The 23,208-nt window shown below is 39.1% G+C and overlaps 1 protein-coding gene across 5 annotated transcripts; it reads left to right on the top strand.

The window, feature by feature from the left end:
- Positions 1-1,162: 1,162 nt before the first annotated feature.
- Positions 1,163-22,736, top strand: LOC128144512 (cytochrome P450 27C1). 5 transcript variants are annotated; one of them, XM_052793411.1, is made up of 9 exons: positions 1,163-1,627; positions 6,486-6,676; positions 9,483-9,682; positions 12,258-12,467; positions 14,238-14,401; positions 17,393-17,559; positions 18,351-18,429; positions 19,212-19,415; positions 22,146-22,736. In XM_052793411.1, exons 1-9 carry the CDS (start codon positions 1,289-1,291, stop codon positions 22,260-22,262), a joined length of 1,671 nt encoding a protein of 556 aa, XP_052649371.1. In that variant the 5' UTR covers positions 1,163-1,288; the 3' UTR covers positions 22,263-22,736. The 5 variants fall into 5 exon arrangements, with proteins under 5 accessions (XP_052649371.1, XP_052649372.1, XP_052649373.1 ...); XM_052793412.1 differs by having other exon boundaries at positions 19,212-19,457; positions 22,146-22,255; XM_052793415.1 differs by lacking the exon at positions 1,163-1,627 and adding an exon at positions 2,085-2,159.
- The last annotated feature ends 472 nt before the right edge of the window (positions 22,737-23,208 follow it).

Consider the following 23,208-nt stretch of genomic DNA (forward strand, 5'->3'; position numbering starts at 1 on the left):
AAAAAAAACTTCTATTTTTTTCTGTTGCTGTTCTCTGGACCCTTTCAAGTATGATGAAGCCCATTTTAAAGACATTGTTTTAGCTCAAACCAATATGTACTTTACAGATTTTAAGACTGTTGACCATCTGCCTTTTATTCCTGTAATATTTACTGCTGTATCTACAAAGACTGATGCACATGTCTAACTTCAGAGGTAGATTTATTTCAGTGGAGTTATCAGTGGTAAAATTTAAGCATGTACACAAATCTTAATTGGATTGCAGCCTCAAAAATATAAATGTAGAAAAATAAACAGAAGGAAAACAAAGGCAAATAACTTTGAAGCTCACTAGACTTACTTTTCCAGCAGTTTATTCATAACTAAGTTCTGGAAATGTGGATCTTCCTTGAGGCTTTCCTCTGTCCTCAAGCTTTACCTGAGCTTCTGATTCAGTTAAAACCAAGGTGGTCTCTTCCACATAATTTCTGAAACTAATCAACATTTTACAGATTATCACCAACATCTACGGAATTACACAGAAATACACATGAAGATAGCACAAACACTTTTGAAACTGTGCAAACCAAACTGATACACAGGTTGGAGCTCAAGTTCTCTGTGTGTGACTACAGATCTATGCAGCCGAATTGAGGAAAAACTGTGGTGGAACACTATGTAGTTACAGGGCACTGGTGATTTTCTACAAAAGTTGACACAAGCTCCTGTCCAAAAGATAAATCATTCTGCAATACAAACAACATCCCTGGATATTGTAATTTACAGGAACTCTTTGTAAGGTTGCTGTGTAAAACCATTGCTATCTGTATGTGGATGCAGAAATGTTTTCCATATATGTTAAAGGATGAAGAATGGTACCAAGAGAACTTCTCGCAGAAAATACAGTATTTTCTAACATATGGGAGTGAATTAATGCCACAGAAAAAATAGCCCTAAACCCACCTTTTTAATGAAGGAGAAAGATAGGATAATCCTTACGTGAGCCTTCTGCCAAACCAAAGGGGGAAAGAGGGAAAAACTAAACTTTGGCTGCATGCTTAATGGGTAAACTTATCTGCTTTGAATTATACAAAATAATAGGTTCGTTCTATTCAAGTCTCATCCCAGACCCACCCCCCTTTTCCAGCCCTAGGGGAGGGAGCGTTAAATAATGGTCTGTGTAAACTGATGCTCATGCAGTAAGTTTGGAGAAGTGCTGCTTGTACAAGTTAAAGCAGGCAGTGAAGAAAGAGCAACCAAATAAAAAGCAGTTGCAGGAGCAAAGTGGACCTTTCTGAATTTAAAAGACATGTCTTCCTTCACGAGGGTTTTGACAATGAAATGCAAGCAGGCGCTTGAATCTGAGAGAACTTACTTTCACCACGCGATTTTTGTCAGCAGGTTTCACCGACTGCCCAAACTTTCCAGCAGCCAGTCTCTGGAGGTGCAGAATAACTCACCAGCGGCGGCAGAGAACAAAGGCGAGGAGATGGTGGCAGACCCGGGGCGCGCAGGGGAGCTGCTGAAGCCCACCCCGCACCAGCTTGGCAGGGTGAAGAGCCTGCAAGAAATGCCTGGACCCAACACCCTCTACAACCTCTACGAGTTCTTCTGGAAGGACGGCTTCGGCCGCATTCATGAAATCCAGGTACAGCTTGCTCGGCTATTTAATATTTTTATTCACGTCAGGATTACTTCAACCTTTCCTCTTCTCCCCTCACAAAGCGTTGCCTAATCACCGGGTTACCAGCACCGCAGCTCGTCGTCGCCGCCACCTTCCCGCTGTTACGAAAGAGCCGGGACGGAGAGGATCCCCCCCTTCAACCCCCGCCCCCCGCAGCGCTCGGAGGTTTTGGCTTTTCTGTTTCGGGGGGGGGGAGCCTGCGAGTACGTGGCTCCCGAGCCCTGCCGACACCCTCCTCCCGAGTTCCCCCTTCCCCTCGTACGCGGGGTGACTGCCTCGCCGGCAACCCCCGTCTTTGGGCTTTCCCCCTTTTCATCTTTGTGCGTATTTTGGAACTTTTAGGTAGGTGCCTTGGACAAAAAAAAAAAAAAAAAAAAAAAATCCCATCTTTTGAACCGGGTTGCTTCGCGGACTTGGCAGAGGGCTTATTTTTGGCGGGCGGAGCTGGGAAACGTGGGCTTTCCTCGAACGTGGGGCGGCAGCGCCCACCCTGAAGGTGAGGCCGTGCCGGCACCCTGGGCGGCTTCCCGCCCGCACCGCCTCAGTCGCGCTGCGGCTGGCGGCCGAGGCGCTCCCGCCGGGGCGGTGCGCGGGGGGGCTCCCGCCGCTTTTCAGCTCAGCCCGGCGCTCCCCCGCTGTGGCCAGAGACCATTTTGTCTCTCCAACCCTCACCGCTCCCCTGGCCTCCCCTTACATAAATATACTTCGCATATATAGGTCCCCTGAGGGGGCGGTAGATGCGCCTGGCCCCGCTGCCGTCAGCGCTGGCCGGCCGGCCCACGGCCGCCGCCACCCTCCCCTCAGCAGGAGGCGGGCGGTTTGAAACCTTCCCGGGGGGGACGACGGGGAAGATGGGGGGGGGGGGGGCAGCGGTGGCGGCCGGCACTGCCCGCCCGCCCGCGGCCCCCGGCCCCCGGCCGGCGCTGCCGCCCCCTCCCCTGGCGGCCCCATTGGCTCGCGGGCGGGCGGTGCGGCGAGGGGGAGGGGAGGCGGGTGGCGGGAAGCGGGGCCTGATGGCGGCGGGAGGTTGGTGGCGGGGCGGGAGGAGGGAGGGCGGCGAGCGGCTCCTGTCACCTGGCGTGCGGCAGCTGTGGGGTAGGCGGTGGGGTGGGAGACGGTAAAATAAGGCTGAACCCGGGCGGGGGTTGAGGACCGCCCTCTGTGGTTTGGGCACCTCCGCTTGGGTGGTGGTCCGCAGGCCGCGGCGGGTCCCCTTCCTCAGTCGCACCCGGCGAAGGTGGGTGAAGGACAGTTATCCGTGCTTGGGACATCAGGGGTTGGGTGGACGAGTATTCTTCCTCCGTACAGCAGTTCTTGGATGTTGGCATGGGCAAGTGTCTTACCATAAGGCTGTCTCTAGCCAAAAATGAATTCTTTCGGTTGCTTGGCCAAACACGTGGGTTTCATTCCTGAGAAGTCACAGTGCATCTCCTGGGGCCCCTTCCCAGGTAGTCCAAGTGATTCTAAAGCGAGCACTTGTGTTTGAGGGAGTAAAGCAGTGGTTTTCACCCTTTTGCAGTTGTGGATCCATAATGCTTTCCACTGGCAGTACAGATCTCTTTGGGAATACCTCAAATGTGGCATTTATTATTTTGTTTTTCTTAGTGACCTTTCCCAGATCGCTAGGAAGAGATTCGCAGACAAGCCTAAGATGTTCACTGCCTGAAAATCACTGAAACAACAACAACAAAAAAAATTAGAGGGAAGTAAAAACAGAGAAGGGAGACCAAAGAGAACAGGACAGAACTTTAAATGGTTTGAGGACCAAAATTCAAAAGTTAGGATTTGCAAAGGGCCTAAAAACACCAGAAAGAGGCAGGAAACAGGAAAAAAAAATCACGTACGTTGCTTGGTTTTGTCTGGCTTTGTTGTATTTACCATTAAGATTTCTAAAAAAAAGTGTTAGGCTACTCAGTGTACGCTGTGTTTGATGGCAGCCAAACTAGATTGCTAATGATGAATTGCTCAACTTAATTGCTTGCTAACCAAGACGCATGCAGATGAAACTTCATGATAGCTAGAGCTTTTTGTTGCATTATATTTCTTTTTTTCTCTGCTTCTGTGGTGGTGTACAGAATTTGAGAAGCATTCACCATAGTCTCATAACACTAAAAAAAAATGCTACCACTGAATTCAAGTTCTTTGACAGTCAAAACAGTGAAAATTATTCAAAATATTAAAAGGAATATAAGACAACCTAAATAGTATGTGTTTTTCACTATCACTAGCTGATACGGATATATTCTTTAATGAGTGTTATTCATAGAAAGGGAAGCGGGAGGAAGGATAAGGAGGAGTTGTAATACGATACTGGTTTTTATTCTGTTTAGAGTCTCAAAAATCATTTTACAAGTCATGGATGCCCTGTTTGCATACACGCTGGATGCAAATAGGCATTAACTGGATTAATAACAGTCTGTTTAAATTTAACAATACAGTGAACATCAGGAATGAATTAATCTGAAACCCTTTGGTAACCAGCACGGCTACTTAAACGATGTCCTTCGGCACACACAAGTATTTGTACGCTATATGCAGAAGGGGTGGGGAAGCCGAGGACTTTTTCACAAAGGAGGTTCTGTTCTCAGTAACATGATTCCAGTTAGTCCTGGCCAAAGCAGTAATGCCTACAGCAATTATGACAAAGGGAAAGTATTTTTAATTTGATGGGGTTAGATCTCTTTTGTCTCATCAGTGCTATGCAAGTATAAAGAAAAGAAAGGTGAGGGGGGAGGGTTTGGATGCTGGCAGTTTGAATTTATGATGTGTGAAAGAATGTCTGGTGTGAGAGTGGTATGTGACACATTGAAGTGTAGTATTTTTAAGGTTTGGAACAAGGGAAAGAAAACCTATGTTGTGATAGAAAATATTGAAGAGAAATTCCGGGCATTTCTTTAAACATGAAGTTGATACACTGAACATCATTCTGCTGAAAGCAAGAGATGTTCAAATACCTTGTCCTTGTCTGTTTCTGGTTTAAAACTAGTATTTCATTTATTTGATTGGATGGCTTAACAGTTGATTTGTTTTCTGTTAAAGTTTATGCTCCCATGTAAACCTCACTATCAGTGGAAAAAACAAGCTGCTCCATAAATAGCAAAATTTGTTGAACCTGTTTTCTGTGACTGGTGACCTGTGTCCCCCTCACTCCACTGCCTTTTCCTTGCAGCACTTGTCTCCCAACTCATGCTTTCCTTTAAAGACTCATGCTCTCAATTCTCTCCAAGTTCAGTTTCAATATCTCTAAAATACCTCCAAGGCAAGAGCTACTTTGGGTTTTGGGAGTGCTTCTTCATACATTGGTCTGCATGTGGTGTTTGGTTAGCAGCAGACCAAGCAGAAATGGTAACAGTTGAGATCCTACTGTAGCATTTCCCTCATCAGGGTGACTAATATGTATGTCTCATTTGAATCCAGATGCTGGTTTTTGAAAATTGTAAGAATATAGTTGTAGGAGACCTTTAACTCTCTGTTAAACTTGACTGAAATTGGCCATTGTGTTCCAAAAGTAGTTAAAAGGAGACTGGCAGAGACCACAATTGCATAACTCTTGTTTTATTTGGAAACCAGGCAAAAAGAGTTACTTTTTTATAAGCCCTTGGTACCATATGCTGAAGAGTGATTCATGTGTAAACTTACTGTTGGCAATTAAACAATTCATCTCTGTAGCCAAGACTGATTAAAGAAGTATTTCTCATAAGTTAATCTTCAGTCAACACTAGACTTTCACTACTGTAGTTGTATCAAACATCTTTGATTTATCATCAGCATAACTTTGCAAGCAGATGTCTTTGGATTAGATGCAGGTAACACGCCGAAGTTAAACGTTGGTCAGTTTATCTTGTCTTGCTAGTTTAACCTGAAATAAAGGCTTTAAAATTTAAAGCTTTCTTAAATCTAAAGTCCTAATAATATCTCTTTAACAACTCCTTTGCAGTTTAGGTTTTTTTCCCCTAAAATTATGATGTACCTCTACTCCAGGTGAATTCGTGGGAGTGTTTCATTTCATGACCATGTCGGAATTAAATTTGTTTGAAATAATCAGTAAGATTTCATGGGACAGTGATAGTGCAATCTTACTGGAAAACTTCTGGGTTTTTTTTAATGCATGATTTAATGTTTTCCAATCCTCTTTCTTAATTGCCTGTACCTTGCCTTCAGCTTGAATCATACAACTTGTGGATCAGCCACTAAATAAACCTCACTGCAGGGATAAGACCTCACCATTTCTGTCCTTTTGCAGAATTAACATATGTCTTTCTAAAGTTCACTGCTGATGAAGCTGTCAGAAAATACAGTTTTTCACTAGGCTGCTATGCTATCATTGTCGTTGGTTAGATGTGAGAAACTTATAAGTTTTTTGTAAAGAATAAAATGGTAGAGTAAGTCTTTATTTACAAAAGACATTAAAAGTAAATTGTTATATCTTTGTATTATACTGTTAATTTCACCCTATTTACCTCCATGTTTTTCACTTTTTCAGACATTCTTTCTAACCTGTTTGATCTGAAGGGATGTGTTTTTAAGTGCCCCACGTCCTTTCGTCTTCTCAGTATTTGGTTTCACTCATGCTTTGTGCCTTAGAGCTTTGGGTCTTCTCAGTCAGAGGCCCTGAATGGTGTGACCTCTCCGTTTTCCTTGTGACAGTAATGCTTAGATGCTTTCTCCTGACATTTCAAACCATTCCTTGACCGGAGGGCTGGGGATCAAGTTCTAGATGTGATAGATTGATTCACTGTATGACAAATTTGTCAGTTTCCTTTTGTGATATTTTTCCTTAGTAATACTTTGCTTCTGTTTCTCTTTGTTGGTGCTATTGTAGCAAAAACACACTCAGGAATATGGAAAGATCTTCAAGTCTCACTTTGGTCCCCAGTTTGTTGTATCCATTGCAGATCGAGATATGGTTGCTCAAGTCCTCCGAGCAGAAGGTAGAGCACCACAAAGAGCTAACATGGAATCCTGGCAGGAATACAGAGACCTACGAGGGAGAGCCACAGGACTTATTTCTGCGTAAGTGTTGTTACTCCTTAATTTTCTTTGTTTTCTTGTAAAAGTTTAGTGATTTTTCTGAAGGACTGTACAGGTCATTTGGGAATTCAGGCCTTACTGTGTGGGGAAATCTGTGTGTCTAGTGGGGGGAAGAGCATAGGAATTTATGGGGAATTGTTTGTTCTGCTGTAAATTTTCAAAGGGATGGTAATGATGTGTAGTTTGAATGTGGAGCAAGCTACCTTGCATAAAAACATTCTTGGGGAGTGTGTATCAGCTAGAGTTGTCTGAGCTGACTCACTTACCTGGAAGCAGTATTGCAGAATAGGGATTACAAACTTCGGCACAGCACCGTGCAAACTGTGCTTTTAATGCTTCAGATCTAGACTGTTGCATCCGGTTGGCAGTGTGCTGTGTGGACTTGTTGGCTCAGGTTGGCTTTAGCTTTATTGTTCACCAAAGTGCCCCCTCAGTAGATTAATGCAGAGAAGTCACTGTATGGTAAATTCACATTGTTGTGCATCCCCGTGCAGATATTTTTGTATGTGGCTGATTGTAGAGAGTTATCTGTCTTTACGGCTTGCATAAATTGGCAGTGCGTGTGGGTGTGGTTAATTGCCACTGGGAGCTACTCACAGTCCCCACTGACATAGGATGTTTATTTAGAGGGAAACTAATTTCCTGAGTCATGGACAGTCTGTTTCTTTCATGGTGGCAAAAGGCGTTATGTATTGCACTGCAGACTCAAATCTTAAGCTGCAGTTCAGAGTCAAACTAACAGTTCCTTGATGTTTTGTGAGATGAGATCTTAAATCAAGAGATAGTCAGAAAGTATCTGTTAAAGAGATTAAATTCTTCTGCTGGCCAATGAGTTTCTGTACCCTGCAGCAGCATTGCTCCAGGTGAAAAAAATTAATGGGAAATACATAGCAATTTAAAATAAATGCATAAAAGACAATTGCCTTTCTTCATAAGGAATTGAAAGATATCCCTGGAACCACTGTTCCCAAATACTCTGCTCATAGGAAGTATGCAGATGCTGCAATTCAGATTTTTAGACTTCAGCACAAAGATTTCAATACATAGCTCAGCTAAAGGAGAATCTAGCTGTAAATTGTTTCTCTATAGCTAGGTCTGCTATCCTATTACTTTGTAGGTTTAGAATTAGGGTAACTGAAAGTGATTTATCGGTAGTGGAATTTAAGGTACTGTGATGGGTTAACCCTGGCTGGACGCCAGGTACCCACCAAAGCCGTTCTATCACTCCCCCTCCTTCTCAGCTGGACAGGGGAGAGAAAATATAACAAAGAGCTTGTGGGTCGAGATAAGGACAGGAGAGATCACTCACCAATTACCGTCACAGGCAAAACAGACTCAGTTTGGGGAAAATTAACTCAATTTATTACAAATCAACCGGAGTAGGGTAATGAGAAATAAAACCAAATCTCAGAACACCTTCCCTCCACCCCTCCCTTCTTCCCGGGCACAACTTCACTCCCGGATTCTCTACCACCCCCACCCCCAGCGGCACAGGGGGACGGGGATGGGGTTTACGGTCAGTTCTTCACATGTTATTTTCTGCCGCTTCATCCTCCTCAGGGGGAGGACTCATCACACTCTTCCCCTGCTCCAGCATGGGGTCCCACCCACGGGAGACAGTCCTCCACGAACTTCTCCAACGTGGGTCCTTCCCACGGGCTGCGGTTCTTCACGAACTGCTCCAGCATGGGTCCTTTCCACGGTGTGCAGTCCTTCAGGCACAGACTGCTCCAGCGTGGGTCCCCCACGGGGTCACAAGTCCTGCCAGAAAATCTGCTCCATTGGCTCCTCTCTCCACAGATCCGCAGGTCCTGCCAGGAGCCTGCTCCAGCGCGGGGTTCCCACGGGGTCACAGCCTCCTTCGGGAACCCACCTGCTCCGGCGTGGGGTCCTCCACGGGCTGCAGGTGGATATCTGCTCCACCGTGGACCTCCATGGACTGCAGGGGGACAGCCTGCCTCACCATGGTCTTCCCCACGGGCTGCAGGGGAATCTCTGCTCCGGCGCCTGGAGCATCTCCTCCCCCTCCTTCTTCACTGACCTTGGTGTCCGCAGGGTTGTTTCTCTTACATGTTCTCACTCCTCTCTCCGGCTGCCGAATACCGTCTGTCCCAACTTTTTTTCCTTCTTAAAAATGTTATCACAGAGGCGTTACCACTATCGCTGATGGGCTCGGCCTTGGCCGGCGGCGGGTCCGTCTTAGAGCCGGCTGGTATGGGCTCTCTCGAACACAGGGGAAGCTTCCAGCAGCTTCTTACAGAAGCCACCCCTGTAACCCCCCCCGCTACCAAAACCTTGCCACACAAAGCCAATACAGGTACTAGCTCAAATCGTTGATTTGTCAGATCTGAATGTGATACCTTTCTTTGGTAATTAAGCACCAATTCTAGGTAAAAGCGATTTTGCAGGCTATCCATTCAAATATTTATTTAAAGTAATTTTAATAAGCAAATTTTGCTAATTTCTTGTGTTAGCTGCTACTAAAATACTAATACAGAGATACTTGTCAAATTCAGCACACTGAGTGCACGAGTTCTGTCACTCAAACTAGAGATTGACTTACACGTGCATGTACATGTTGCAACACTGAAATTTAATGAGGACGTGCAATAAATGTGGAATAAAAATGTAGGAGCATAATACCAAATATACATTATCATCATTTTCATTTCACCACTTGCTTTCATTTGACATGAAAAAATCATAAACCGTTTCATTGCAGAGCTCTTACCCAGGTGATGATTGTTAAGGAAAATTGTGTATAGACATTATTAATAATTTCTTCTAGGGAGGGGGAACAGTGGCTAAAAATGAGAAGTGTACTGAGGCAAAAAATTCTGAAACCCAAAGATGTGGCTGTTTACTCTGAAGGAGTCAATGAAGTTATCACAGACTTAATTAAAAGAATCCACACCCTCAGAAGTCAAGAGGACGATGGGGAAACAGTGACCAATGTTAACAACCTTTTCTTCAAGTATTCAATGGAAGGTAAGCCCAGGCTGTATAATATTGGTAAAGAAAATGCATATAAAGCAGTGTGCTTATGGTTAGGCATTTTCGTCAAATGGCTATTGCCCCATTGTGATTGATCTGAAAAGGCAAGCTTGATGTTCTGCACTCAGGTGTCTTCCTACTTAGTGCAGTAGATATCAGTGGAATTCCTTTGTAGAGTCCAAAGAGATGATACCTTGTATTAAGGGACAATTTCTGTGGAATTGCTGGTATATAGGTAAAATGTAAAATCAAGGCCCTGAGCAGTTTCAGTACTCCATATTTCTGTATTAATTTCTCAAGAATAAGGGTGTTGACCTTCTGACAGTGTGACTTCTAAGACATGTTAATCTGACAACATACTGGCCAAATTCCAGGTGAGGAATCACTGTGTGATGTATGTAAATTCTGTTCATAGCATAATGTGGGAAAAGATACTGCTTTACCCTGCCTACACATGCCAAGTGTGGGATTGTTATGCTTGCCTTAAAATCATCTGCCACTGGCTACCATTATTGAGGGAACGCTGAATGGAACTACAGCCTGAGCTAGTATGGCATTTCCCATGGTCTTACAGAAAACTAACAGTGATTCATACTTCCTGCATTCCTTCAACTGACTGCATACAACCTGATCTAGTTATACGTAGTGCCTTTTAAAAACATTGGTACTCTTTGCTGACAGGCAGCTGAATAATTTGAGATTTGCAAGAACTTCCAAATTGCTCACCTATGAAGATGCTGTATCAAATTGCTGGCTGCCTGTTTGGTAAACTAACCTCAGTCTGTTCTGCATTAATAGTGTCTAAAAATGGCATTAAACTAAGAGTTACCAATTTTATGGAATTTTAAACTCTGAGCTTACAGATTCACTTTAACTGATGGGTTAGTTTAAATTCTTCACATTCTTTTAGCTTTTCATTTATAACTTGTGCCTGGCACGCACTTATTTCCTATATGAATTGCAGTTTTAATTAACTTACACTGTCAGTTCTTCAGGGAACCAATGTGTAAGATTTTTTTGAAAGGACCATGTAAAGAGCAAAAGAATGCATAAGAACTAGCAGTTGCTGAAAGAGGCACAAGAGAAATAAAAGGCACAGAAAAATATCTTCCCAGGGAGGAAAATTAGGGAAGGAAGAGTGAGTTGAAAATAGCCAGTTTTTAAAATTATTTTTGTCAATAAAGAAGAAATACAAAGCAAACAACAGGGAAAAAGAAAAGTTTCTTAAAATATCTCTATGTATATATACTTGAGAATTTATGGAGAGTTTGATGCAGGGCAAGATCAAGGTTAAACATCATTATTGTACCTGCTTTTAATAGGAAAAACAGAGAAAAAAGAGATTAGAGTGTTAATAGACCAGTTACTCTAATTATCTAGTTAACAGTTATTCTAATATTTCCTGGAAAGATTTAGACAAACTATTAACTAATGAATTTAAAAGCACAAAATTTATTTTAAAACTTCTGATTTGATGCAAATGGCTTTAAGAAATTATCTAAATGTTTTTTTAAATTACCTAATTGCCCCACTGGATTTTAGAAAAATCATTAAATAAGATTATTTTGACAATACGAATGCTTTTTATACCATAACGTGATATTTTAATAAATAAACTGGGCAATATGATCTAGATTTTGCAAGCTGGGAGGAAAAATTGCTAGAAACTTGTGTTCAGGAAGTAATTAAGAAATGGTTTTCTGTCAAACTGAGAGAACATTTTGGCTAACTCCAGTAGGGCAGTTTCTGGCTGAGCTCTGTCTAGTATTTGATAATTTGGCTATGTTTATAAAAACTGAGCTGAGAGATTGCAGGGACGCTAATGGACAGGTGAGGATTAACTTGATAAATGGAAGAAATGGTCCAGAGTGGAGAAGAAGAATTTAATGAAAATATATATATAAAGTACTGTTATTTGGGGGGAGGAAAGGGAATGGTATTCCTAGTAGGGATCACTGCAGTACTGCAGAAAAGCATCTGAGAAAATTATAGCAAGTCAGGAACAAGAGAGGAGTCAGTATTTTCACTTGCAACAGTGTCACACACTTGCTGTTTTTCAGGGCCACATGGAGTATATTGTGTGCAGTAAAATCACTGTCTAGAGTGCAAGTTCTTTACCCATTTATGCATACTCATTATTCATTTACTACCAGCTTATGACAAAGAAAGGCATAGCCACTGCTAGAAACTCCTGTGTTATCACAAGTTACCAGAAATGTCTTTGGACTTGTATGTCCCTGTGTATTCAGAGGCCAACACGGCAGGCTCAGGATTAGCGGTGCAATGTGAAACACAGCAAACATGCTGGAGGGCTGCTCTGCTGCTGGTGGAATTCCTGGCTGTCTTCTCATGCTGAGCGTTATTGACATTGTAACCACTGTCTCCCTATGATGTTTAGCTGGGATTTTTTTACTGTGTTTTAAATTTCTATTTGATCTGCTCCCAACTGCAGTAATAATAACTAAATATTTTTGGAAGGTAGTTCCATTATGGTAGCATTTTAATTCCTTAAATTATTAATATGTATATATGCATGTGTATAGCAAATTCTTCGATTTCGTATGTGCAGGTGTGGCAACTATTCTGTATGAATGCCGGTTGGGCTGCCTGGAAAACAACGTCCCACAGCAGACTGTTGAATATATTGAGGCTCTGGAGTTGATGTTTAGTATGTTTAAGACCACTATGTATGCAGGTGCTATTCCCAAATGGCTTCGTCCACTTATTCCAAAACCCTGGAGAGAGTTCTGCAGATCCTGGGATGGACTCTTCAAATTTAGTAAGATTTAGTAGTAGAAAAGTTCAGCTGTATTTCTGCAGGTTCTGTGTGTGTTTGAACAGGACTTGCTGCATTTCTTTTCTAAAATTATAAGAAGACATGGTGGCGGAAGTAAGTTTCATATTAAATGCAGACTGGCCAAGGGAACCATTTTAAAAAAACACTCTATTGAAAAAAGAATTTTACCTGTACACTTTAAATATTCCCCTATTTTATACTGCTGTTTCTTTATTTGTCTTCATCTGTTTCAGCACCCAGTCTTCACTCCAGGTCCAAGTTCTTTGCCAAGGCTTTATCTTAAGCCACTCAAATTTTAATGAGGGTAGTTTTGTTGACTTCAGCAAGTGTTCAGTCAGGCACTCTGACAAATAATCACCACTAAAACTGACTAGAAGGGTAAAAAATTAGACTTTAGCAATTAATTAAACTCTTTGTGAAGTTTATATATACACATACAAGCATATAAGTTGACATAGAAGTAGACTGCTGTACTACAGTATGTTTTTTTGTAAATAAAGCATTTCAGGCTACTTTATGAATCAGCTTTCATGTAAGTAAGCAGAAAGAGTTGTCTTTGCAATATAGATATTTTTTTAACATTCTGGAGTGTTAAAAACCCCTAACTCTCTTTCCCTCTCTAATGTTAGAAAGCTGCATGCATTTTTAAATTTATTTTATTAGCACTATTGGTCTAGGTAGGTCTGTGTATGTCTTCTTGAAGGTAGATTCTTTAGTTTCTTAACTTTTAGTATGTGTAATAGGTTTAATTTTTAATATGTATTCATCTGTACCTCTAGTAGGCATTAGGGAATCCATTTAATGCTGATACAGGTGTGTTTTCTGTGAAACACATACTTTTTTGCACTGCCACTTCTAAGTTATTTCCCATGATAAAGTACTCTTGTTCCCTTTTGTGGGTTAAAAACAACAGCAGACTTCAGCTTTATCCTAACAGCAGCTGAAAAACTGTTCTTGAGGAATTTGTTTGGTTTGAAACTTGTTGTCATGCTGTTTCTTTGTTTAATTGCTTTGTGAAAAAGGAATTAAATGGTGAAAATCACTGTATGTGATGTGTGTATTTGTGTAGGTTTCATAAAGGAATATGTTGATTCTAGTTCACTTTTTTGTAAGCTCATTCTGCGAGGCATTAATTTTCTGAGGAGTTTTCTGTTTTTTAAAGCCCTTTCACTGAAGATGCTGTTCGTAGTCACTAAAGTATAAATGGGACTGCGGATGAAATTGCTCAAAATGTTATTCACTGAAGTTTTTCAATTTTTGTTACTACTTGATGCTCTCCATCTTTGTTTTCAGTGTAATTCAGTACTGTGGCTTGACCTTCCAGTTGCTGCTAACATCTTGTAGCAGCCTGTGTGTGCTGAGTTGCAGCATGCTCTGCAGAGTTCACCACTTCTTGCAGAGTCGTCAGAAAACAAGCCCGGTGGGCATAAAAACTTGACCTTGAGCTTCCTTCACTCCATGTCAGAAACTATAGTCTCTTGTGTCCTTTCTTCATGCTCAGCATTCTCATGCTGTGAGCTACCAAGGTTCCTGTCAGCTCAGTCTTTCCTTACAATGAGTACCCAAGGACCTCCACCACCACTCTATTATCTTTTCCCTGAGAAAATAGATTCAAATTCAAAAATTTTTTTTTCGGGGGGGGGGGGGGGGGGCGTGTGCTATGTAGTGTAGCGTAAGGGAGAAATGCCATTACTGTATGGAACCAGCAGAAAAATAAAAATGGAGGCTTAACAATTTTTTTGAATCCTAAAGGTCAAATCCATGTTGACAACAAATTGAAGGCTATCCAGTCTCAGCTGGACCAAGGAGAAGAAGTGAATGGTGGGCTACTTACATACCTTCTAGTGAGTAAGGAACTTACTTTGGAAGAGATCTATGCCAATATGACTGAAATGCTTCTGGCAGGAGTGGACACAGTAAGCTTGTTATAATTTTTCCTGTGCACACTTGTTTTCATAAATCAGTACCATTCACAGCTATCTTCAGGGGGGTTATGTTGTTTATAAGGACATAATTTCTGACACATTTAAGTCATGACATCTTTGAAGTGATAGAAAATACTTACAGCACTGTGTAATCTCTCTACTGGAATGAAGTCAGTGTTCTGTTCTAGCTGTGGTTTACAGGAACCCATCATTTGGGATTTGGTTCCACAGTTTATTAAACAGATAACATAGCAATTGTCTTCACATTCGGCTTCAATTTCATATATTTTCTTTTACTAGTTTGAATATCAGGTTGGTATTTTTGCTTCTTTAGGTAGACCACAGTAGAAAAGGCTGCTGGAATTTAGTGTGAAAAAAATTGATCAATAAACTCATATGTAGAATTTGGTAAAGGATTTTCATGTATGGCTAGTTAAATCAACTGGGACACACATTATGGATCAGATACCTGGTTTCTGCTGCAGTCCATTAGGAGGGGCGTGTTAGGCCAGCACTAATGTGGGTAAGGTGCAAGTTCACTATACCCATGCTTATGCTGGCAATATACAGTCAGTCTGAGGCAAAGAGCTGTGGTAATGGGGCTCAATATATACACAATACGTTAACAGCTAGTGAAGCGTTTTAAGTGGCCATCTCTAATTGAATTCAGATTTTTTTGATTTAAGAAAGTTTGTAAGGTTTCTAAAGAAAACAAAAATAAAACCCCAAGAGTAATACTTTTGAGTTCCGAAATAAGGAGTACATGTAAAGCTTATTTATGTGCTGAAGAGTATTCCATTGGGTAAATATCCCAAGGGCTTATGAGTTTGGAGAACTTCTTGATGTTTGTTTCTTAAGTAAAGCACAGTTATTCATCCCATTCATTTTCTAATCTTTCAGACCATTAATTTTCCATTTTTAGTGTGTGACAGAGTTCTCATTAAAGTAAAAGGATAATGTTCAAATTCATGCCAGCAAGAGTTTCTCTTTCTGTTTGACTCAGCTTTCTCAGCTGGCAACAATCTTTTTGTGAGAGGACGGTACTTCTGATTTCCTCATTTCCAAGTACAAGACAGAAATTGAGGGAATCTTTTTTCCCCTACTGCTGTCACTTCAGATCTCATTTTATCATAGAAACTGAAAGAGGTTTAGAGGATTATAAAAGCTTTCAACAGAATTGTAAGGCAGTTTTTGGCTACAAAGCATTTTGGCTCTCCCTGGAACAGTGCTAATTTTTAAGAGGTTATGAAGGAGCTGGGAACCTGGGAAGAAACAGTGTTTATATCAGAGAAGTTCTGTATACAGCCTGCACAATTGCCAGCTCTTCTGAGCTCTGAGAGGAATAGAACAGAGTTGCATTTTAGCAAGGGACAGCCACTCAATATTACAAGAAAAAAGAAAGGTTTTGAGAATGATACTTCTAGTATTATACCCCAGTTGGAAGACAAGACATAAAAGGTCACTGTCGTGATGAATTTGCATTCTAAATTGATCTTAATTATAAGCCCACAATAAGACATTTCCAGAAGTTGGGTTTTTTCCCATACATTGTTTACAACCTTTAAGCTTTGCTGTGCTAATGAGTGAGAAGCTGAAAATAAAGCTGTTTCCTGTGTAGAAAGCGATACTGGTTGTCTGTCTTTGTAACACAAGTTGAAAAAAATATATTTAAAAATAATTCAAGAAAATTAGGGTAGGAATTACAATTTTTCTCTCTTAAATGTTGTAAGATAGCAAGAACAACACAGGTAAGGAACAGAATGATTGCATTGTCACTTTCTCTGCCATACTTACTCAGGAACATGGAAAATACATTTTTCATGGTAAATTTTCTTCTGTGAGGGAAACGGGCTCAAGTAAGGCCATTTGCTTGACCTTAATGTCTTGGGTGCAGCTGATAGCAGAAGCAAAATGTCCTGAGTCTGTCTTGTATTTGAATGGGATAGTCTCTGAAATCCAGGTAGCTTAAACACAGGGACTCATCATTAAATGAATGGTAAGTAGTGGATCACAAAAACTTAAAAGAGTTGAAATACTCTACTTAGTTCCATGTTACTACAGACAGAGTGAATTAATTGTTTCAGAGTGTGTCCTAAACCACAAATGTGCACTGCAGTGCAATTTTTCCAGCTGAGGTGAAAAAGGATTTGATGATGGGTTCCTTTAAATCATCTTGTGCTCAAAGTCTCAAAGTTGAACTGTCTCCTGCCTTGTGTTCTGTTTCTTCCTTCGTATAAAATATTTTTAAATGATTTTTCACACAGTACCTCTTTTCTGGGGCCTTAATGATTATTAGAATCATTAAGGGGGGGGCACGCATGTATTTTAACATTTTTGGGCCCCTTTAAATGTATAAGCTCCTCTTTGAGCTTCCTTAAGAAAGCTTTCAATTGGATGCTTAATTTCAGTCAAGTTGGAATTTTCAAGAGATAGAAAGTGCCAGTTGTGGTGTAGCATTGCTTACTAAAGGATAAAGTATAATCTTAGCAGTGATAATATAAATTCTGTTGTGTGGATGCTATGAGGAGACCACCATATGCTTAAAAGGGGTTGGTAATGTTCTGAGTAGTATTCTCTTATCTTGTTTCCTGTGAAATGTTTTTGTTGGGAGGAAAGGTGAAATACATATTGAAAACTAACAGTTAACTTAATCCATTGCTGTTTAGAGTGTTTATGTTTCAGTGTTGTTTATGTAGTTTTGTTTGCATTTGGTTTTTCTGTTGCTTTTTATATTTCACTGGGAAAATACCAGCATGGATTGTTTTGATATGTGGGGCATTTTTAGATGGAAAAGGCTTGGAGGAGGGGATGGTGAAATCTGACAACATCCCATTGAGTCCAGATGTGAATCATTGCCAGTCTGTTTTATAACTTTAGATGTATAAAACACATAGTTGAAAACTGATTGTTTTTCTTGGCTTGAAATTATTTTTAATCTAATCTTTTTGGACTTGACGGTGATGGTTGTGGTTTCTTGCTTAGACTTCTTTTACTTTGTCCTGGGCAACATACTTGTTGGCAAAGCACCCTGAGATTCAACAACGTGTTCATGAGGAAATAGTCAATAAGCTGGGGAAAGACCAAGTTCCTCTTGCTCATGATGTCCCAAAATTGCCTTTGATTAGAGCTGTGCTGAAAGAAACCTTGAGGTAAGTAACAGACAACTGCAATCATTAATTAAAAAAAATCAATTCCGCGTAGTTTTAATGGATTTTGAGTCCATGCTAACATTTGTATTTAGTTGTCGTTACTGCTATTTGCTGCTTCTGGTTTTATTTATTGTAGCAGTATTGTGTCCAAGGATGCCTAAGCAATGAAATATGATAGATTATATAATGTTTAATATTTTTAAGTATGGTAGAAGTAGTATCATATATGTAGGACATGTCTGTTAAGGTAGGTAATTGAAAGCTTGATTTTTGCCTTTTAAGTATTAGTCTGTATGATGGACTGTAACAACCTCCTCCCCCACGCTGGTACTTTGCAGTGCTACTACAATCATTTTAAGCTTCTTGACTTAAATTGAAGGCATGTGACATGCTTTTTTTACATGTTTATACCAAATGTTCACAGTGAGGTGAGGGGAATAAGAGGATTTTAGAGAAGGCATCAACAAGGCTTTTTCAGCTCCCAGTAGTGCTAAAACATCTCCAACTTGACCAATTGATTGCATGTTTTTACATGTGTAAAGCAAATAAATACATAGACCAAATAGCTTAACCTCCAGTTACAAGTAAATAACTTTTTTCAGGTATTAATCATATTCTCACAGATGACTCAAGGTCTTTGAATCTCCAAGGTGTTCTGTACTTTTGAAAAACCTTTTTGCTGTGAATGCATATTGCATTCATATTGTATATTTGTGAATGCAAATTGGAATCTAAACTTTTAAAGTTGTACTAGTTATTACTGTTGAACTTCTCACAAATATTGTCTCTAGGTTATATCCAGTATTGCCAGGAAATGGAAGAGTGACCCAAAAAGACTTGATCGTTGGAGGATACTTGATACCTAAAGGGGTAGGTTCTACTGCAGTCCTCTGCAGAGAACACAGTTTAATTTTTGTGTATGAAATGCAATTACAACATATATACGCTGCATTGATTTCAAAAGATTTCACCAAGCTAGAGCGTTAAGAGGAAGGTATTTCCCATAATACCCATTTATATGACAAAAATGGATTTTATAATTGACTTATTGCTGCTGTTTGGTTTTTCTTAGATTTAGTCCTCACCTGCTAATCAAATTTACCATCATGACTTGTTCTTAATATTCTTGAGGGTGGAGTCTATTAATAACATCTTCGTGCAATGCTACAATTTGATTAAAAAAACATAAATTTCATTATTCTTGTGGTTTTCTAATTCTTTGCCTGTTAATTCCCTTTGTAGAAAGAGTTTAATTTCCTTTTTAAATTATGAATCTTTTCTTTATACTATTCAAAGATTACACAGAGATCATGGTAGAACTGTATGGCTCTATTTTAAATGACAGCACTTCTGTGTTAGAGCAACGTGGCTTTAAAACAGTCAGAATTCTTAATTCAATAATATACTTAATGAATATATTAATTATATTATATATTATAATATAAGTAATTTAAAACAATTTGAAGATTATTTCATTTGACCAGTTGAGAAAGGGATCTGATTTTCTAGGCATCTTTTTTTTTTCTAGAATTACTGAAAGATACTTAGTTTTTATCACCTCATGTTGCAGAAATTACAGTATTTACAAATGCTTTTTTATTTTTTGATGTGTATTGGAGTTAGCTAAATATAACTATAATTTATTTCCTTAGACGCAGCTGGCACTCTGTCATTATACTACTTCATACAGCGAAGAAAATTTCTCAATGGCAAATGAGTTCCGACCTGAGCGCTGGCTGAGGAAAGATAATTTGGACAGAGTAGACAATTTTGGTTCCATCCCCTTTGGTTATGGCATTCGAAGCTGTATAGGAAAAAGAATTGCAGAGCTGGAAATTCATCTTGCACTGATTCAGGTTAGAACTATGTGACAGCATTACAAGAAGAAAAATATATTGGTATGATTCTTTTCTGTGTATACCATTTCTGGATAACTTACAGTGCTCAAAAACTTTGTTTTGGAGTGTTGTCTAGCATACTCATCCTGCAAAGGCTTAAAAAATGAAAATAATCATGCTTGAAATGTAGCATACTAGTTAAACTACATTGCAGAAGAAAAGGTGTTTATAGTACAAATGAAGTAAAACTAAAGGTAAGACTGTTAAGGAAATCTACGGATTTAGTACAGAAGGTTTTTGTAAGCAAATTGGAAATCTTTCTTAATGTATATTAGAATGGTTACCTGCTCAGTTTCAGTATTTTGGTTACGAAGAATTCAGTACTATGAAGGTGTAAAATAGTTTTTATACCCTTTTACTGACCACAGTGTTAAGACAAATAGTAGAATTTTTCAGTGTTCTGTGGTTTTCTGTCCCTTCTTGTTTGTTCTTCTAACTTTATTATCATTTTAGATATATATTATTTATAGTTATAGAAGTAGTTAGTACATATTGATATATATTGTTTTCCATTGCTTCATATCATAAAGAAAGCTTTCCCAACAGCTGCTACATTGTTTGTCATTTACAAGACACCCTTTAACTTAAATATTGAGATCAGATTGTGCAATCAAACCTCAAAGATTTGGAAACTATTTATAGTTACTTAACTATAAAAATATTTAGACCCATTATATGTATTCAAAGCAAACTTGATTGAGTTTGCCTTAGAATTTCCTTAAGTAAACTCCTAGAGCAATCTCTGAACAATTAGCATCTGTCTTTCAGAACTCAGAGTGAGATAGCTCTCAGGGGGCTGGATAAAACAAACATACTTGCATCTTTTTGAAAACGAGGATCAAGGAAGTAATAGAGAGCCTGCTTTTGTTTTCTGGAAGGAAACTAGAACAAAATAGCACACAACCTATTTACAAGAATCAAGATGATATTTAAGTAATTTAAAAATAGAAACACATGAAGCATGGAGCTGATCAATGAGAAATTATGTCAGACCAGTCTGATTTCCTTCTTTGACTTGATCATTTACCTAATGTGGTAGATATAAAATAAATCATGTATTCTGACTTCAGGAAGTATTTTCACATGTCCTAAACATTGTTCCCACAATTAAATTAAATAAAGTTTGTTCCAGATGGAAGTACCTATAAAACGCATGCACAACTGGTTGGAAAAAAGAAATAGCTGGAGGCAGTAGCTGTCAAATATTTGCTGTTGAACTGGGAAAACATTTAATTAAAATTCTATAAGAGTCTGTCCTGCATTTGATTTAGGTTGGTATTTTCATTAACAGTGTAAATGATGGATTAGAGAATACTTTTAGAGTTTGTGTAGGATATCAAGCTGACATGTATTAAGTTAAAATCAGAGGATGTGAATATAGAATTATGAAAAAATGGAGAAATGTTCCAGAATCAACACAAAATTGTTCACTAAGGACAGTTGCAAGTTACTGCTCTTGAGAAGAAATCAAATGCATAAATACAAATTGCTGACCAGCTGGCTGGGTAATTAGTACCATAAAAACAGACTGCAGGGATATAGTAAAAAATCAGTCAACAATAATAATGATGCTAATTCTGAAAAGGCAGTGTAATTCTTGCGTGTATTAACAGTATTAACAAGCATGTTGTATGCCAGAAAGAGGAGTTAAATTACTCAGTCTTACCAAACACTGGTGAATCCTCAGCTAGACAATGATGTGCAACCAACCCTGTGCGCTGCATTTTAAGGACAATATAGTCAAATTGGAGGAAATTCAGAAGACGGAGAGAATACCAAGAATGAGGTGCTTGAAAAAGAGAAGAATGAGATGAAAATTTGATCAAACTTCTAACACTGAAAAGGTAGTTAAGTATAGGAAAATAGTGCATTGTTTACCATGCTTACTAGAAGAAGGATAAGAGAAGATTGCTTAGTTTATAGGAAAAAGTGTTTGAGATTTAATATTAGGAAAAGTTGAGGATGTTGCGGTATTTTCTTCTTGAAAGTTTAAAAGAGATAGCTGATGTATTCTATGTTCAGCTTCAAAACAGGTGAGATAAATCTCTTGAAGTTTGTTTTAGCCCACAATTTCTGTGATTTATGTTTGCAACTAATTCTCTCAGTTTCATTCATTAAGTGTATAGAAATAGAGGTTTAATGTATAGAGAACCTGTGCGATTGAATTACAGTGAGTCTGTTCAGGAGAGGTTCTACTATTTGGCTCCTTGAATGATGATTGTTTCACTTGGTGCACTTGCTGTCTCATGTTTGTTTTGTTTCCTTCTGCCCAGGAAGATAAATGTGTGTGATGGGATTGGGATGCTTCTATTGCTTTGTTTTATAATTGCACATATTGATTTGTATTAAAGGAAGCAAAATCAAAAACGCATAGGGAGGAAGCTCACAAGGTTTGAAAGAGACCTTAGTTTCTTTGATAGCTCAGGCTGTTTAATCTAGTTGTGTGGAAATTCTTCAGAAAGGACTGGCTGAGTCCTCCCTCAATCAGAGGAGGAAGATTTTTAGCTATAATCTTTACCTTGTAACAACTATGTTTTCTTTCCTGTGTGGAAATTATAGCACTTAGACCCCACAGAACTGGCAACAGATATTTTGTTTGTGACAGTCTGTTATGTTCTCTTTTCCAAAGTCTAATCTTCATCTGTAATTTTCCAGGTTTTCTAATACTTGTCCTGTTTATCTTCACAGTTGCTTCAGAATTTTGAGATCAAAATTTCTCCCAAAACCAAACCAGTTCATGCCAAAACCCATGGACTTTTGACTCCTGGAAACTCCATCAATGTGAGATTTTCTGACAGAAAGTGAGACTCAAATGTTTTGGAAATACTTGTGTGATTTTCATGGGAACAGACTTGCATCTTATGGATGTTTAATCACGTTTGTTCTCTGGTTTGTAGGTATTTGGCAAAATGATCAAGTATTATGTTCTGCCTTAGTTCTACCAGTACATAAGAGAAATTACCTCTCCTATAGTAGATAATTACGCGTATGAAAATATATACTGAAAAAATTCCTTCTTGCCCTTGGAATCTCTTTTTACCTGGAAAGATTTCTAGTAATAACAACAAATGCACTGAAAAAAACCAAAATTAAATTCAGACATGTTGGTATCATTCAGTGGTTTTGTTACACTGCTTTGTCATAAAAGTCAACTACTCGGTGAGTCTGAGAGCAAGAGGGTTACTATATAATATGTGAAAATTAGCTGCATTTATGAGTTCATGTTTTCCTGTGTCACATCCTCCAGTGTTTTTTAAAAGTTTCCACATAACATTGAAATTATGAGATCATTTTTCTCTTGTCTGTAAGAACATTTACTCTGCGTGTAATAAAAAATTAATGCAGTAATATGAAAAGTAAAGATAGAAAAAATACAATTTATGTCACTTTGTTTAGACTTGAAATACAGAACAATTAAAAATTTATCCAAACATAATCCCTATAAAATGTTTCCATATAATTAAAAAAAAAATCTTAAAAATAAAAGTTTAAATGTCACATTGTACAGTTATGAACCCAGACGTTGTCCTCATCACCAAAGCATAAGCTGAGTGGAACAGCACAAGCCACTTTCACTAATCTAGCTAATATTATGCCAAAACCAAATGTAAATAATAAAAATGAAGTAGTTGTTACATTTTTATCATTTAATTAAAATACTACTATTAACCATCTTCACAGTTCTTCAGCAGTAAGAACTGGAAACTTCCCATCGTAACATGCTGTGTCCATAGGCAGGTGCACAGTTGCC

This window comes from Harpia harpyja, chromosome 7 (genome assembly GCF_026419915.1).
Source record: "Harpia harpyja isolate bHarHar1 chromosome 7, bHarHar1 primary haplotype, whole genome shotgun sequence".
Lineage (NCBI taxonomy): Eukaryota > Metazoa > Chordata > Aves > Accipitriformes > Accipitridae > Harpia > Harpia harpyja.